Source organism: Gopherus evgoodei, chromosome 24 (assembly GCF_007399415.2).
Source record: "Gopherus evgoodei ecotype Sinaloan lineage chromosome 24, rGopEvg1_v1.p, whole genome shotgun sequence".
Lineage (NCBI taxonomy): Eukaryota > Metazoa > Chordata > Testudines > Testudinidae > Gopherus > Gopherus evgoodei.
The window spans coordinates 1,692,432-1,708,092 of NC_044345.1; the positions used below are offsets into that span (position 1 = coordinate 1,692,432).

At 43.1% G+C, this 15,661-nt stretch overlaps 1 protein-coding gene across 7 annotated transcripts in view; it reads left to right on the plus strand.

Annotated features, from left to right (window-relative positions):
* The window catches only part of NUP210L (nucleoporin 210 like), a 45,826-nt gene that overhangs the window by 18,371 nt on the left and 11,794 nt on the right, over positions 1 to 15,661 (plus strand). For all 7 annotated transcript variants that reach the window (XM_030541843.1, XM_030541842.1, XM_030541844.1 and 4 more), the window contains exons 18-29: positions 873 to 961; positions 1,308 to 1,412; positions 4,201 to 4,302; positions 5,207 to 5,335; positions 6,562 to 6,689; positions 7,654 to 7,786; positions 9,034 to 9,096; positions 9,621 to 9,800; positions 10,485 to 10,565; positions 12,639 to 12,770; positions 13,397 to 13,555; positions 14,839 to 14,930. In XM_030541843.1, coding sequence (XP_030397703.1) covers positions 873 to 961; positions 1,308 to 1,412; positions 4,201 to 4,302; positions 5,207 to 5,335; positions 6,562 to 6,689; positions 7,654 to 7,786; positions 9,034 to 9,096; positions 9,621 to 9,800; positions 10,485 to 10,565; positions 12,639 to 12,770; positions 13,397 to 13,555; positions 14,839 to 14,930 — 1,393 coding nt within the window. The remainder of the gene's footprint in view (positions 1 to 872; positions 962 to 1,307; positions 1,413 to 4,200; positions 4,303 to 5,206; positions 5,336 to 6,561; positions 6,690 to 7,653; positions 7,787 to 9,033; positions 9,097 to 9,620; positions 9,801 to 10,484; positions 10,566 to 12,638; positions 12,771 to 13,396; positions 13,556 to 14,838; positions 14,931 to 15,661) is intronic.

The following is a 15,661-nucleotide window of genomic DNA, read 5'->3' on the forward strand; positions in this document are numbered from 1 at the left end:
GGGAGCTGTGGGGCAGCGCCTGCGGACAGGGTGGCACCTGTGGACAGGGCAGCACACAGAGCTGCCTGACTGTGCCTCCACATAGGAGATGGGAGGGGGGACATGCCGCTGCTTCTGGGAGCTGCTTGAGGTAAGCACTGCCTGGAGCCTGCCCAGCCCTGATTCCCTTCCCACAAGTCAAACCCCTTGGTCCCAGCTCCTCATCCCCAGCCCCACCCCAGAGCCCACACCCCCAGACGGAGCTCTCACCCCCCCTGCCTCCCAACCCCCTGCCTCAGTCCAGAGCTCCATCCCACACCCTGAACTCTTCATTTCTGGCCCCACCCCAGAGCCCGCCCAGCCGGAGCCCTCACCTCATCCTGCACCCCAGCCTCCAATTTGGTGAGCATTCATGGCCAGCCATACAATTTCCATACCCAGATGTGGCCCTCAGGCCAAAATGTTTGCTCACCCCCACGCTAGATCATTTCTTTAGAGAGCCTGTCCCAGTCCCCTTACGTCTGCAAGTGGAGTAGCAAGCCACCTGCCTAAGGGAATCAGCAGCGCCCACTGAACCCTTTCCCAACAGAATTTCCTCCTGCTTCCAGGGTGGGTGGGGTATGTCAGACAAACACTGCTAGATAGCATGGGTAATGGATTATAGATGTGTGTTTTTAAACGTATCACACAAGGGAGCTGTCAAAGAACAATTCAAGCAGATTTCTAACAATTAATTAATTGCTTCCAATTCTTAACACTGAAATTATTGCTCATGAACCTCACTTGCAAATATTGCATCCTGCTCATTCTTATTCCTACCTGAAGGTGGAATTGCTGTTTTTGTTTGTTTTCCATCTCGTTTCAGTGAAATTTCTGCTTTCTATTGCTTATAGGGCATCAGCTCCTGGAGGTGCACCGCATCAAAGGGACTGTTCTGATTGGAGTCAGCTTTGTGAAGTATTCAGAGAGAGGCAGTCCAAGAGTGAGTGGAAGAGGATGTTTGGGGCACATTTTCAAACCTTTCTGAGATACGTGTAGTATGGGTTGCTTAATCTCTGGCTTATCTGTCTAGCAAACTGTTGCAGTCTACTGATAAATTGAGCTGAGTAGGTTAGGATTGTGCAGATAATTTTATTTTCTGGTTTGAATACTAGGTTTTGTCCTCTTTCAAGAGGAAAGTCCTATTTCTGCCATCATCGCCAGTTAGGAGAAGTGCTAGTGCACTGCTACAGCAATCATCAGTTCCTTCTGCAAAAGAGAAGGTTTGAGGTTTTGTGACTAGAGGGAATACAAATGTAACTTCTCTCTGGTTTTGGTTCCATATTTAGGAAGTATCTATCTTGCCTACCTCCACGGCTGTGGAGTTGTTACTGGTAGAGGATGTGACGGTGGTGCCAGACAATGCCACTATCTATAATCATCCTGCTGTGAAGGTAAGAACGTTATTAATATGGCTAAACTATATCACATCAGTCTTCGGTGTATTATGCAGCATTTTACCATCAGCAGATGGTTTTTTTCCCCTCAACTGCCTTCATGAACATTTGGAGGACAGTGAATGTGTGTCCCTGCCTAAAGCTTCTGCCCATCTGTTGTATAACTGATCATCACTTCATGGAATGATAAACTCTTGGATCTCCCCCTTTTTGCTCAATGAAATGTAAGTACAGTGTGTTGTTGGACTGCAAGTGCTGCTTATGTTCAAGGGTAGCAGTGCTTCTGAAAAGAAGGTCACTGTTCCAGATGAGGAGTGTTAAGAGATGATCTGCAAGTATTCTTCACAATACGCTTAATGAGGCCTGTCCTGTTTCAGTGAAACTGAAGAGAGAGTGCAATTAGTGGAGGAATCACTGTTCATTGCCTTAAGACATCCTTCTGTTGAGTGTCTGTGTAGCACCCCCAGTCCCTGCCCACTGGCCAGTGAGTGATGGGAAATCAGTCTTGGGTTTTCCGTTTGAAAATCCAAAGCACTAACCCCCAGGCTGGACCATTCACAATTATTTTAATTGGATATATAGTGTTAGCTGATGCCCTTGAGCTTCCTTTCTTTGTAAGGTCAGCAGGGTCTCCTTGGGGGAATCATGACTTTGTGTATTAGAGCTGGCTATTCTTGATCACCTCATTGCTTAGGGACAAATTTGAGGTCTTTACTCAGTTTTTACTCATAAGAACCTAACAATGGCCAGACTGGGTCAGACCAGTGGTCCATCTAACCCAGTCTCCTGGTGCCTGATGTTTCACAGGGAACGATCAGAACAGGACAATTTATTGAGTGATCCATCCCCTGTCATACAGTCCCAGCTTCTGGCAGTCAGAGGTTTAGGGACACTGGAACATGGGGTTACGTCCCTGGCCATCTTGGCTGATAGTAATTGATGGACCTACCCCTCTGAACTCATATCGTTCTTTTTTGAATCCACTTATACTTTTGGGCTTCGCAACACCCCCTGGCAATGAGTTCCACAAGTTGAGTGTGTGTTATGTGAAGAAGTATTTCCTTATGTTTTTTTAAGCATGCTGCCTGTTAATTTCATTGGGTGGCCCCTGGTTCTTGTGTTATGTGAAGGGATAAATAACACTTCACTCTTCACTTTCCCCACACCGTTCGTGATTTACAGCCATCTGTCATATGCCATCTTAGTTGTCTCTTCTCTAGGCTGAACAGTCCCAGTCTTTCTAATCTCTCCTCAAATGGAAGCTGTTCCATACCCCTAATTGTTTTTGCTGCCCTTCTTTGCACTTTTTCCAATTCAGTATTTATTTTCAATTCCAATTATGTGATTTTTGAGATGGGTGACCAGAACTGTAGGCAATATTCAAAATGTGAGTGTAACATGGGTTTATATAGTGGCATTATGATATTTTCTGTCTTAGTATTTGTCCCTTTCCTGATTGTGCCTAACATTCTGTCCGTTTTTTTGACTGCTGCTGCAGAGTGAGCAGATTTTCAGAGGACTATCCAGAATGATGCCATGATCTCTTTCTTGAGCAGTAATAGCTAGTTTAGACCCCATCATTGTGTATGTATAGTTGGGATTATGTTTGCCAATGTGCATTACTTTGCATTTATCAGCGTGGAATTTCATCTGCCATTTTGTTGCCAAGTCACCTAAATTAATGAGATCCCTTTGTAACTCTTTGCAATCAGCTCTGGATTTAACTGTGTTTGGTAATTTTTGTATCATCTGCAAACTTGGTGACCTCACTGCTTACCCCTTTTTCCAGATCATTTATGAATATGTTGAATAGCACTTGTCCAAATACTGATGCTGGGAGGACCCTGCTATTTACCTCTGACCATTTATTCCTAACCTTTATTTCCTATCTTGTAACCAGTTACTGATCAGACTTTCTGTCTTATCTGATGACTGTGTGTTTTGCTTAAGAGCCTTTGGCGAGGACCTTGTCAAAGGCTTTCTGAAAGTCCAAGTTCATTATATCAACTAGATCACCCTTGTCCATATGTTTGTTGACCCCTCAAAGAATTCTAATAGAGTGGTGAGTTATGATTTCCCTTTACAGAAGCTGTGTTGACTCTTCCCCAACAAATCATGTTCATCTGTGTGTCTGATAATTCTGTTCTTTACTACAGTTTCAACCAATTTCCTTGGTACTGAAGTTAGGCTCACGGGCTTGTAATTGCCAGGATCATTTCTGGAGTCTTTTTTTAAAAAGTCAGTGTTACATTTTTTTAACCTCCAGTCATCTGGTAAAGAGGCTGATTTAAGCGATAAGTTACTGGTTCTGATGTACATAAAAGAAATTTTGCTGTTAGCTTTTGTGTCTTTTTTGCTAATTTCTCTTCAAATTCTTCTTTGGCCTGCCTAAGTATGCCTTTACACTTGATGTGCCAGAGTATATGTTCCTTTCTGTTTTCCTCAGTAGGCTTTGACTTCCAATTTTTAAAAGAAGTCTTTTTGTCTCTAATCCCTTCTTTTATTCTGCTGTTTAGCCATGGTGGCATTTTTTGGTCTTCTTACTGTTTTGTTTTGGTTTTAGTTGGGGTTGACCTATAATTTGAGCCTTTATTACAGTGATTTGAAAATGTTTCATGCAGCTTGCAATTTTCAATTCTTTCTTGGGCTAGAACTCCCTGTGGAGACTGAGTAAAAGCTGAGTAAGGACTGCAGGATTTAAACTCCGAAGTCAGTGAGCCAGCACTCTGAGTTGGCAGAGGAGTGAGTGCCCTGGGATTTTACTCATTTTTCTGTATCGTTCTAGGAAATATTTGCTCTAGTGGAAGGATCTGGGTACTTCTCAGTCAACAGCAGCAAAGAGGAGATGGTAAACACTACATACCTGGAAGCAGAGAGTGCCATCGAGGTGAGCACGTTCAAGATGTTTTCCCCTGGAAAACAGCCTGGGTTAAAAATCTCAGTGAGATTCATCCTCCTAGAAAGAAATAGACATTTTTTTTTACTTTCCATCTCTCATTTCTTTTTACCTTCAGAACTGTTTGTGCAGTTCACTTTAACACACTGGATTACTTTGCCAGCAAGTGTGTAAAGTGAGCCAGATATTTGTTAGACTAGATTTCTTAATAAGAGAAAACATTAGAATAATGGATTAAAGTATGCCTGTCACCAAATGGTACAAAATACACTGTATCAGCTACTGTGTATAGATTTTTTTTTTTACCTTTTGGGTTTTATTTGACATTTAGGGACTTGGCTGACTTCCAGATCCTGTATAGGGTGACACTTTCAACCATTATAGTTGCTCGATCAAAATTAATTCTCTCCTGTAATTTTCCTTACTGCTATTTCCTGTAACAGTAAATATAATACAATATAGTATTTGGTGATAACGGGCCCAAAAGCATGAGTGAGCAGCAGTGTCAGAAATCAAACTTGAGTCAGCTTTGCTTTCCTGTAGAGAGAAATTTAGCCTGAATATCAGGAAGAAACATCCTGACTGTGTGACCTTATGGACTGTTGAATAATTTCCAGGAAAAGTGGTGAAAACATCATAAGTTGAGACATTTAAAACTAGACTGGACAATGCTCTAGGAACTGTGCTATAGGAACAGTCCTGTGATGGCTTCTGGTTGACCCTAACAGAGCTTTTCCTCTTTTGTTTACATGGTTGTTTGAACAATGACTTTTCAGCAGAATGCTAGACTTGGTCACTTTTACAAGTTAGCTTTAGCTTTTTGGAGACAGAGATGCAAATTAAATCGGTATCCCCTGCAGATAGTACGGCTGATACCTCCTCACTTTCCTTGTAGATCATCCCTTTGCATCCTGGATCTCTAACCTTGGAGGTCTACGATCTCTGTCTGGCATTTCTGGGACCAGCTACAGTCTATATACATGTGTCCGATATGCATGAGTTGGAGGTGGATCTCATTGATAAGGTGAGACAATCTTAGGGAAACTCAAATGTCTGTAAAAAACCTAGCCTGGTGGATGTGATCTTTTTTGTGTATTCTTATTTCTGTTCACACTTTGTTTTGTTGTTTTGTTTTTTCATTGTATGGAGCCATCTATGAAATAATTTTCCTTTCAAAAGATATTGGTTTTATTTTCACACTGTTAGAAAAATCTGTGTGAATGTATCTTTTTAAAATACAAGAGACATTGTCAATGTGGCAGCCTTTCACCTAGGCATCCAAGAACAGGATTCTTGGCTGTTCCAATATGCTGTTGGCTCCCAAGGACAAAATATGTGACTGAACAACATGAATTCATACACCCGCCATCATGAAGAAACTAATTTCTCTCTAGGTTGCTTAGTAAAGAAGCTAGACTCTTGACGATAGTGGGTGGTGGTTTTGAGAGTTTGAGGCTTCAAAAATATGTGAGTTACACTTTGGTTCTATAATTCTTACGATTCTTTCTTCAAATTTTGTGGAGCAGAGATATTTCACATGAGCCACATAGCTGGGCTTGGTGCAAGATTTGTACACAGGACTGCAAGAGAAGTTGTGTTTTTCCTTCAATACTTGGATAGACACTACCCACTCCTGCCCTAGTATCTACTCTTCTCTTCTTCCCTGGGGAGTAAGTAACTTCTTCTGGAACTGAGTTGCAAGGGGCTTATGTTGAAGATTGAGTGCAATGTCATAGCTAGGTGATAAACCGTGAAATCTTGCATCCACTTCAGAGGTTTGTTTTTGGCGGTAAATCATACCGCTGTAGAAGGACCAGGCCAGTCTTTTGGGTTTTCTTTTCACATTTTATTAATGTGAAATCTTAATTTACCTGGGTTAAAAAATGTTTAAGGCCATTCAGTGTCCCAACGATAGTGTCACTCGCTACACAATGGGAGACCCAGTGTGAATCCCTGCCTCATACTGTAGGGGCTGCCATACATTCTGGCAGCCCCACAGCACCTCTTAGAAGAGACGAGGCTCTAATTTTAACAGCAGCAACTCTATATTTCTGATGAAGAAGTGATATTGAAAGAAGAGGGAGCCTGCCTGCATCCTCTTGAATGTCCTGCCCATGTGAGTATCTCTCTGCAGGTAGGAAGGAGACCTTAAGAGAGGTAAGGTAGGTGGTGTCCTTTTGCAGCCCGTCCAAGGTTAGGCATAGGTATAGAAACCCCGCCAAAAATTGTAAAAGTGCTCTTTTTACCTAGATCGAGATTGGCAAATCTGTCCTAGTCAGCGTGCGAGTCCTTGGTTTTCATCGACATCCATTCAGAAGTAAATATTTCAAGTACATGAAGCTCAAACTGCAGGCGGCATCTGCTATTGTTACACTTGTGTGAGTAATACAGTAAGCAGCTTGGTGCATTTCCACCTCAAATAGCAGCTGAGAATATCCATCCTCTTCTGCAAAATAGAACTGATTACTACAGAGCAAAATCCAGCACCGTATCCATCCTCTGTCTAATGGAGTGTTGTGGTGACTAGATGTTCAAACTCCTTCATTCTGTCTCCAGTCATGTCACTGTCTCAGTGTGTGTGTTCTTGGGAAAATCACTTCACCTCCCCATGTCTGAGGTTTAATCTTCTGTAAGGTCAGGATCATACATAAGTACCTCATAGGGTAGGTTGCCAGGCTTAATTCATATTTATAAACCTCTCAGTGTAGATCCCCAATGAAAAGCGATGCAGAAGGCAAAGTGTTATCTCCATTCCCATCACTCGGTTTTCTACACTGCCATGGAATCCCCTTGCCACAGAAAAAGATAACTGTGTATTAAATATGTTTACATTGTTTATTTCTGGCATGGTTAGTCCATAAATGTATAGATCTTTTGATTGAAATAATTTTCCTTAGAATCTCTGTATTATCTTAATACTGTACTGCTTGCTTACTGTGGAGTTAGATGAAAATATATGTACTTACTTACAAATATCTTAGTATTCAGCAATGATGTCAGAGAAAATGGATTATGTAACTTTAACCTTGCCACAGCATGACAAAAATTTTGTGTGCATGAGGAAAGAGACATTAATTTCCCTGGAAAATATAGATTCCAGAACATTAACATGATTGAACACAGCCACAGACATTCTCACAACTATCACAGATGGTGAATTCTGCCACTCAGAGCTTTGTGTAACATAAGTCTAGGACTGTGTTGGCTGTCTGGAAACACAAACCTCAGTATAAGAGACTCATTTTAAACTCATCAACTAGTTAAAGGCATTTTCTGTCCCCAGCATCATATGATTTTAATGCAAGCTGGGAAGTGTGAAATAAATGTTAAGTATCTTTGCAGGCTAATGGAGGAAGTGGGTGAATACTCTGAAGTCTATGTACTCCGAGCTGTCGCAATAGGCCAGACAACTTTGGTAGCTACAGCCTGGGACAAAATGGGAAGAAAAATCATGTCTGCTTCTCGGAAGGTTGAAGTAAGAATGCTCACCAGTTGTGCTTACCTACCTTCAGATGTTTCTCACTTGGTGTAGAATCATTTCCTTCAAAGTGCAGTGAAAAAAACACTTGGATAATGTTGGCCTGAAAAGCTTGGAGTTTAGATGGGTTTGACAGTCGTAAAAGAATGGAAAGATCTTATAAGAAATCACAGATTTCCTGTAAGGGCAACTTTCTGCTATTTGTATATTTTACCAAATTATCCCATTTTCCTTGTAAAAATCTGTTGTGACAAAGTTCCTTCTCTACCTTGGTGGGTCCTGCGCTTATTGGCAGATTTGCTCACCTCAGTGATCTTCCCCACAGTCTGGATCAACTCCTCCTGTGTCTGATCAGGAGTTGGGAGGTTTGGAGGGAACCCAGGCCTGCCCTCTACTCCAGGTTCCAGCCCAGGGCCCTGTGGATTGCAGCTGTCTATAGTGCCTCTTGTAACAGCTGCATGACAGTTACAACTGCCTGGGCTACTTCCCCAAGGCCTCCTCCAAACACCTTCTTTATCCTCACCACAGGACCTTCCTCCTGGTGTCTGATAACACTTGTACTCCGTAGTCCTCCAGCAGCACAGCCTCTCACTCTCAGCTCTTTGTGCCTCTTGCTCCCGGCTCCTCTCACACACTTCCTCTCCTCTGGCTCCCCCCTGCCTGACTGGAGTGAGCTCCTTTTTAAACCCAGGTGCCCTGATTAGCCTGCCTTGATTGGCTGCAGGTGTTCTAGTCAGCCTGTCTGCTTCACTTGGTTCTAGCAGGTTCCTGATTACTCCAGTGCAGCCCCATCTCAAGTACTCAGCCAGTGACTAGTATATTTGCCCTCTCCCAGACTCCTGTACCACACTGGCCTGGGTCTGTCACATAGTATAGTCCTGATGTTTATAAAACAGAGGTGTTTGCTGACTGGAAGTCCCAGTCTCTGTTAGAGATCTCAAAATGATGTGGCATAATCAGTTTAGAGAAATGCGCATGTGATTTATTTTTTATGCTGTAGCAAAGAATTCAGATACTGAGCTACCATCAGTCTCATTGGTCTCTAAAATATAGGTAATTTTAGCTCTTGTGAGGTTTGTTGTTGGCAGCAGTGGTAGAATTTCTGTGGCACTTGAAGACTAAGTGCAGACTGGCCTGGTGCCCAGCAGTGCATCACTAAGCAGAGAGTATTTTTAATATTAACAGTTTGTCTTTTTAAAAAGAAATCCTGCAGCAGAAAAGTTTCTCCCTCTTCCTTTTGCCAGGTCTTTCCTCCGTTCAAACTCATCCCTGAGGAAATGACCCTCATTCCGCACAACATGAGGCAGGTGAGCTTTAAAGTATATTAGTTCTTCCAGAGACAAACGAGACTTACCCAATCCCCTTTGCCTCTTCCTTCCTTTCCCTCCCTCCCCCCCCACCCCCGCCATGTTAAAATTGTAAAAAATGTCTGATAGAACAGGTGGTAAAGGCTCTACATCCTATTACTAGTCCTATTTCTGTTTCCTACTTTGCTACCTCTTCCTCATTTAACCTTCTCAACTCTTTCCTAAGCAGTAGAAGTCAAAATTACATCAGGTATGTTTGGCCTTCTCTTCCCCTCCCTCTCAGACTCTCACTTCCAGATCACTTCCAGGCTAGCTTCTCCTGTTTCTTTAAATTTATTTGCACTGTGAGGTATATCTGATGCACTCACTTGAGAAGCCGGGGAAGAGACACTGCGTTGTTTGTTTCCAATATGTGATACGCTTTCTATTTGTGGAGAAGGAAAAGCGCAGATCTGGCATGTGGTTCAGTTGAGTTTACCTCATTTTCTGAGGCTACAGTTTCCTTTTGTTTAAATATATTGCAGGTGATGTCAGAAGGCGGCCCACAGCCACAGTCCATCATTCACTTCTCTATCAGTAACCAGACTGTAGCTGTAGTTAGCAGGCTAGGCCAGGTGATGGCTAAGGCAGTTGGAACAGCCATAATACAGGGTACCATTCAAGTGGTCAGTGAAGACACAGGAAAAGTAATAGTTTTCTCAAAGGTATCTTCCTGTCTTGTTTTGTAATTCCTCATTTGTTTCTCTGATGTATTTCCCTTGCACTGGCCTCTGCTGAGGAAGCACATCTGCAGGTGGGTCTGGGCATCTCAGTGGAACTGATCCTGAAATCCTTGGTTGCCGAAGACTCCCATCATCCCCAAGATCCCATGCTATATGCATGCCGTGCCTAGACAGAAGTAAAGGGTGTCGGTGCATTGTTCTTTGGTTTTATATTTGAAATGAGAGGTAAGGCCTATGCTTGTTGGAGGGAGAAATGACTGACTAAGTGGCATAGGCTCCTACATCTCTGTGTTTCTTGCTTTTTTTTCCACCCTCAGTGGGAAGTGCATTGTTGAAACAAAATAGATGTTTAATTCATGGGAGAAAGCATCAAACAGCTCTATGCCAACCAGAAACATTTCCTGCTTGGCTAGCAAATAAGCTTCTGCAGCCTCTATGTTGATGTCCATAGTGCCATGTTTGCTTAATGTTCTTCAGGGACTGTCACTTGTACAATTCTGCTAACCTCTGGGACTGCATGCAAATCTAGTTCTCCTTTAAAGCTACCAGCTGAGTCCCTAACCAGCCTACGCACTGTTTATTTGGATGGTAGGTCCCCAGTCTCCTTCCTCAGATTGTCCGTTTTACTCATATATCTCAAAGCATGTTATTTGTCTTATATTGCAGGATCAAGTGGAACTGGAAGTAGTTCAGCTGAGAGCAGTAAGAATTCATGCACCTGCCACTAGGCTTATAACAGCTACCAAGGTTAGTTCTGTAGCTAATATCGGAAACCACCTTGACCTGCAAGTAGTGAATGACTTTCTAGCTCTAGCTGGAGTTTGTGATTGCAGGTATAAATCCAAGCAGTGCTGAAAATCCTGAGATTGGGTTTACTAAAGTGATGTAGTAACTGAAAATGCACTTCTTTAGTCATCTAGGCCAGTAACTTCCAAATGGCACCAATTTACCAAATGGAGACTTTAGCTGACTCCTGTTCTACTAGGCACGCTCCAACCTGGATTGCTCCAAACCCCATTCTCACAGTGATAAGCAGCCTAAGTCCTACGGTGGGTTAGAGCTCTGTGCTCCACTGAATGGGACCTGGGAAATGACAGTGCACTAGGGCCCAGCAGAGACTTATCATTAAGGTGAGGAGAGGGAGCCTGGAATCTCAGTTACAAATGCCTCAAGAAACAGTGCTAGGCCTTGGCTACACTCACACTTTACAGCGCTGCAACTGGGGTGTGAAAAAACACCCCCCTGAGCGCTGCAAGATACAGCGCTGTAAAGTGTCAGTGTAATCATGGCAGCAGCGCTGGGAGCGCGGCTCCCAGCGCTGCACGCTACACCCGTAAGGGATGTGGTTTACATGCAGCGCTGGGAGAGCTCTCTCCCAGCGCTGCTGCTCTGACTACACTCACACTTCAAAGTGCTGCCGGGGCAGCGCTCCCGCAGCGCTGCGAAATTCCAAATGTAGCCATACCCCTAGTGGAGAATCATGCATCTAGTCCACTGTTGTAAGATTGGTTTTTTTAAACTTTCTCATACTTGGAATTTTAGAAGGGCTCTCAAATGCTTTGTGTGTATAACTGAGAAGGAAGTTATATGCAGAACAGCATGGAATGTACACTGAAAAGGTGAACTGCTTGGTTGCTGCCAAAGATCTGAGTATCTTCAAGTAGAATATGCTTGCTCTACTTGCCATACACAGCTCCTCCCACCAGTCCAGGGAGTCAGGGACTGAGTTTGGGCCTTCTGCACACAAGTATATGCCACTGTAGGAAGGGATTATGATGTTTTCTCTACAGCCAGCCATTTAGCAAGGTTATTTGTATGTTTTACAGTAATGTTAAGGGACTTCAGAGAATATGCTATTGGTAACAAATTCATGACACATACTACAAACGCTAACTATTTTTGAAGAGTTTACAATTAATTCCTTGTATCACCATGCTGGTAACTCCTCATAGTCTGTGTCCTATTAATTTGTTTTGCTGTTCATAAGAACGGCCATACTGGGTCAGACCAGTGGTCCATGTAGACCAGCAGTGGCTGGTACCAAATGCTTCAGAAGGAATGAACCTAACACGGCAATTATTGAGTGATCCTTCCCAGGTCATCCAGTTCCAGCTTCTGACAGTCAGAGGTTTAGGGACACCAGGGCATGGGATTGCACCCCTGACCATCTTGGCTAACAGCCATTGGTGGACCTATCCCCATGAACTTATCTCATTCTTTTTTGAACTCAGTTATAGTCTTGGGCTTCGCAACATCCCCTGGCAATGAGTTGCACAGGCTGACAATGCGTTGTGTGAAGAAGCACTTAATAATAATAACAATAGGAGATATACCAATCTCTTAGAACTGGAAGGGACCTTGAAAGGTCATTGAGTCCAGCTCCTTGCCTTCACTAGCAGGACCAGTTTTTGCCCCAGATCCTTAAGTGGCCCCCTGAAGGATTGAACTCACAACCCTGAGTTTAGCAGGCAAATGCTCAAACCACTGAGCTATCCCTCCCCCCACATGCTTCCCAGTGTGGTTCTTAAACCCGCTGCTTATTAATTTCACCGGGTGACCGCTGGTTTTTGTGTTATGCGAAGGGGTAAATAACACTTCCCTAGTCACTTTCTCCACACCAGTCATGATTTTATAGTCCTCTATCATATCCCCTCCCCTACCTTAGTCAGCTGTTTTCTAAGCTGAACAGTCTCAGTTTTTTTAATCTCTCCTCATATGGAAGCTGTCCCATACAGAATTACACTTAGGTGCCCAGACTGTAATGTGGGAGACATTAGCAGTACCCTGAGTTCCCATGGTGACAGTATTTTTCCTTTGCAGATGCCTGTTTATGTCATGGGGCTGACCAGCACTCTGACTCCATTTTCCTTTGGTAATGCCAACCCAGGGCTGATATTCCATTGGTCAGCGAGTAAACGAGATGTTCTGGACCTTCTCCCCCGACACTCAGAGGTATGGAGCTGTTCACAAGAACGCGATTAAAGCCCACTGCATGGCAGGGGGTGGCTAAAGGCATCAGGGGATAAGGCAAGCGGCATTAGAATTCCTTGCCAGGCAGATTAGCACTGCTTTGCAAACCATATGACTTGAGTGCCAGGATCCCTGTCACCATGGCTTCATAAATTAAGACACCAAGTGACCTCCCCTTCCTTGAAACAGACAAAGTCTTTTGCAAAGTCTTCTGCACAAGCCTTTGAACAGTGACCTCTGCAGTGACATTGCCTTAAACTTCCTTATACAATGTCTGCTGTGTGCATGTTTCAGATTGTGAACTCCTCGGGGCAGGGACTGTCTTTAGCAGTCTCCTTGTTCAAGCAGAGCCAGCTGGAGCTGCTGATCTTTGTATATCTTAAGAGGAACAGTACTAGGCTCTTGAAGGAGTTGCTCATTAACCATTCTACCTAGAGGCAATTAACTTATAATAGCATCTCTCATCATAAAGAAGAAAATCCAAGGAAAAAATGACCTCTTGAACCCCACAGATGGCATCGTTCTGCATTTTTCCTTTACTATAAATGAACAGTTAATCAGAAAGGCCTGAGCAGCCTGTAATGACAACCCTACCATCTCTCTGTCAGATTTCCCTGCAGGTTGTACCCGAGAATAACTTTGCTATAGTTGTACATACTAAGGCGGCTGGGAGAACCAGTATTAAAGTGACAGTGCAATGTCTGAATGTATCCGCCTGTCAGTTTGAAGGAAACCTGGCTGAACTCTCAGATGAAGTACAAATATTGGTAAGTTCCCTTGGTCACTCCAAATGGGATCTCTTACTTTCATGGGAAGAGGTAGAAGACAGGATTTCATATCTGAAGCAAGCAAGGAGGAAAACAGAAACGAAAACTAGGCAAGATACCAAGTCAGGCTGGCATGTGTGCCATGGATAGGCATATGCTGTTATCTGTGCATGGACAGGTGCATCACAAAAGATGTATTGTGGTTACAGTGTGCACAGAGATATTTAATCCCTTCTCTGCATGTCTCTGTATTTCTTGCTAACTGATACTTCTGGCTAGTGGTGACTTTGTTCATGCTGCCCATGGGTGAATATAGATTGTGTGTAACTCCAACCCCCCGGCTGCAGTGTTGTTTCTGCTGCAAAGCAAGGGAGAGTTCTGTTAATGAGCTGGCGTGCCCATGTTAAATGTCCAGCCCACACTTTTGATATGGATTTTATGGATTTTCATTTAGATTTGCCTCTTGAAGCCTTTTGAAATAGAAATCATCACCCCCTGCACAGCGGCAGTTTCAGTGACTGCTCTCGAGTCTGGAGCCAAACAGTCTTGGCATTTTCAGAATAAAAGCAAATATCAGTCAGTAAGCCGGAGAAAGTTCCTCTTTTCCATGCAACATGAAGAGCTTTAACCGTACAGCTCCCATAGCAGCTGCTGGAAATGCATGTTGAATGCTTAGTTGTTTCTTTCAGTACTTTCTTACTATGTTTTGTATTTGTGTATTCCTTGTGTGAAGAGATTTCCAACAATACAAGTGCCTTTCTCTGCTGATGAGCACTGTGCATTGCTATCCAGGCAGCCGTTGTCATTTCCACCCCCCTATTGAGGGGCTTTCTTCTGGTTTCTTATTGACCAGCCTACATGGAAACACAGGGTTTGTCATACTGGATCATATTACTGGTCAATTGACTTTTGTATTCTTTCTTTGGCAGTGACTAATACCTGATGCTCTAGGAGTAAGAAGGGAGGGAAAAAATCCATATGTTCCAGTTCTATTATTCTCTCCCATACATATGGATGGTGGTGGATTCTGTCGGACAGCAATCAGCTTGCATTCACAAACTTAAAAAATGTGTTAATCCCTACTATGTCACCTATAAAGTTATTGATAGAAAATTATCCAATCTCTACGTTTTAGTCACAACATCTAATCTCTGATCCCCTGTGGGAAGGAGTGAAAAAGCATTTTCTTTCATTGGTTGGTTGGTTCTAAAAGTACCTGCTATTTAATTTAACCCAGATGTATTTTTCTGAATTACCCTTTATAAAATGATTTGTTCCTACAGGTGTTCGATAAGCTTCTACTTTTCTCTCCTGAGTGCCCTGCAGAGCAGATTCTGATGTCCACAAACTCACAGCTCAAGCTGTATACAAACAGGTAAACAAAGAAAAGACATTCCATTCTGAACCCAGGAAATATAGGAGAGAGAAAGGTTGTGCCCCCCTGCTATAAACTATGTCCTGTGGGTCATATGTGATCCACCAGAGCATTTCATAAAGCCCATAGTCTGCTTCAACACAAAATACTAACAGCTGATTCATTAGCATTTTGTCATCATGCTTACATCATTTAGTTTACACAATTGTGTAAATAGACAATACTAGACATAGGTTGTTTCTATCTAAATACGTACGAAACAAGCTGAATTTAAAAGATAAATCAATACAGGTGACATTAAAATCATAGAATATCAGGGTTGGAAGGGACCTCTGGAGGTATCAGGTCCACCTCCTAAAATATGTAGAATCTGTTTGGCCCAGACAAGGCTTATGTAGCCCTCCTGTGTGATAAGATTGTGCACCACTAGTTTACAGCATGTGTTCTTCCTTTCAATCCAGGGAGCTGTCCATCTCTCTGCATTGCAGTCAACTTTTTATCTTCTTTCCAAGAGCTGCATAGACTTGCAGAATTCTATTGCATGGGAGACCACTTTGGGGCATGCTCAGTCTCTGAAATTGCCTGAACGTTAGTCTTTAAAGCCATACCTTGTGCATATTAAATGAAACTCAAGCCTGCCACAGAAGGGCTGAAGTGAAATGTAAGGCCGCGTGCTATCCCCCAGCACAAGGATGAATTTTATCCATTGAGGATTGAGACCAGGCTGAGCT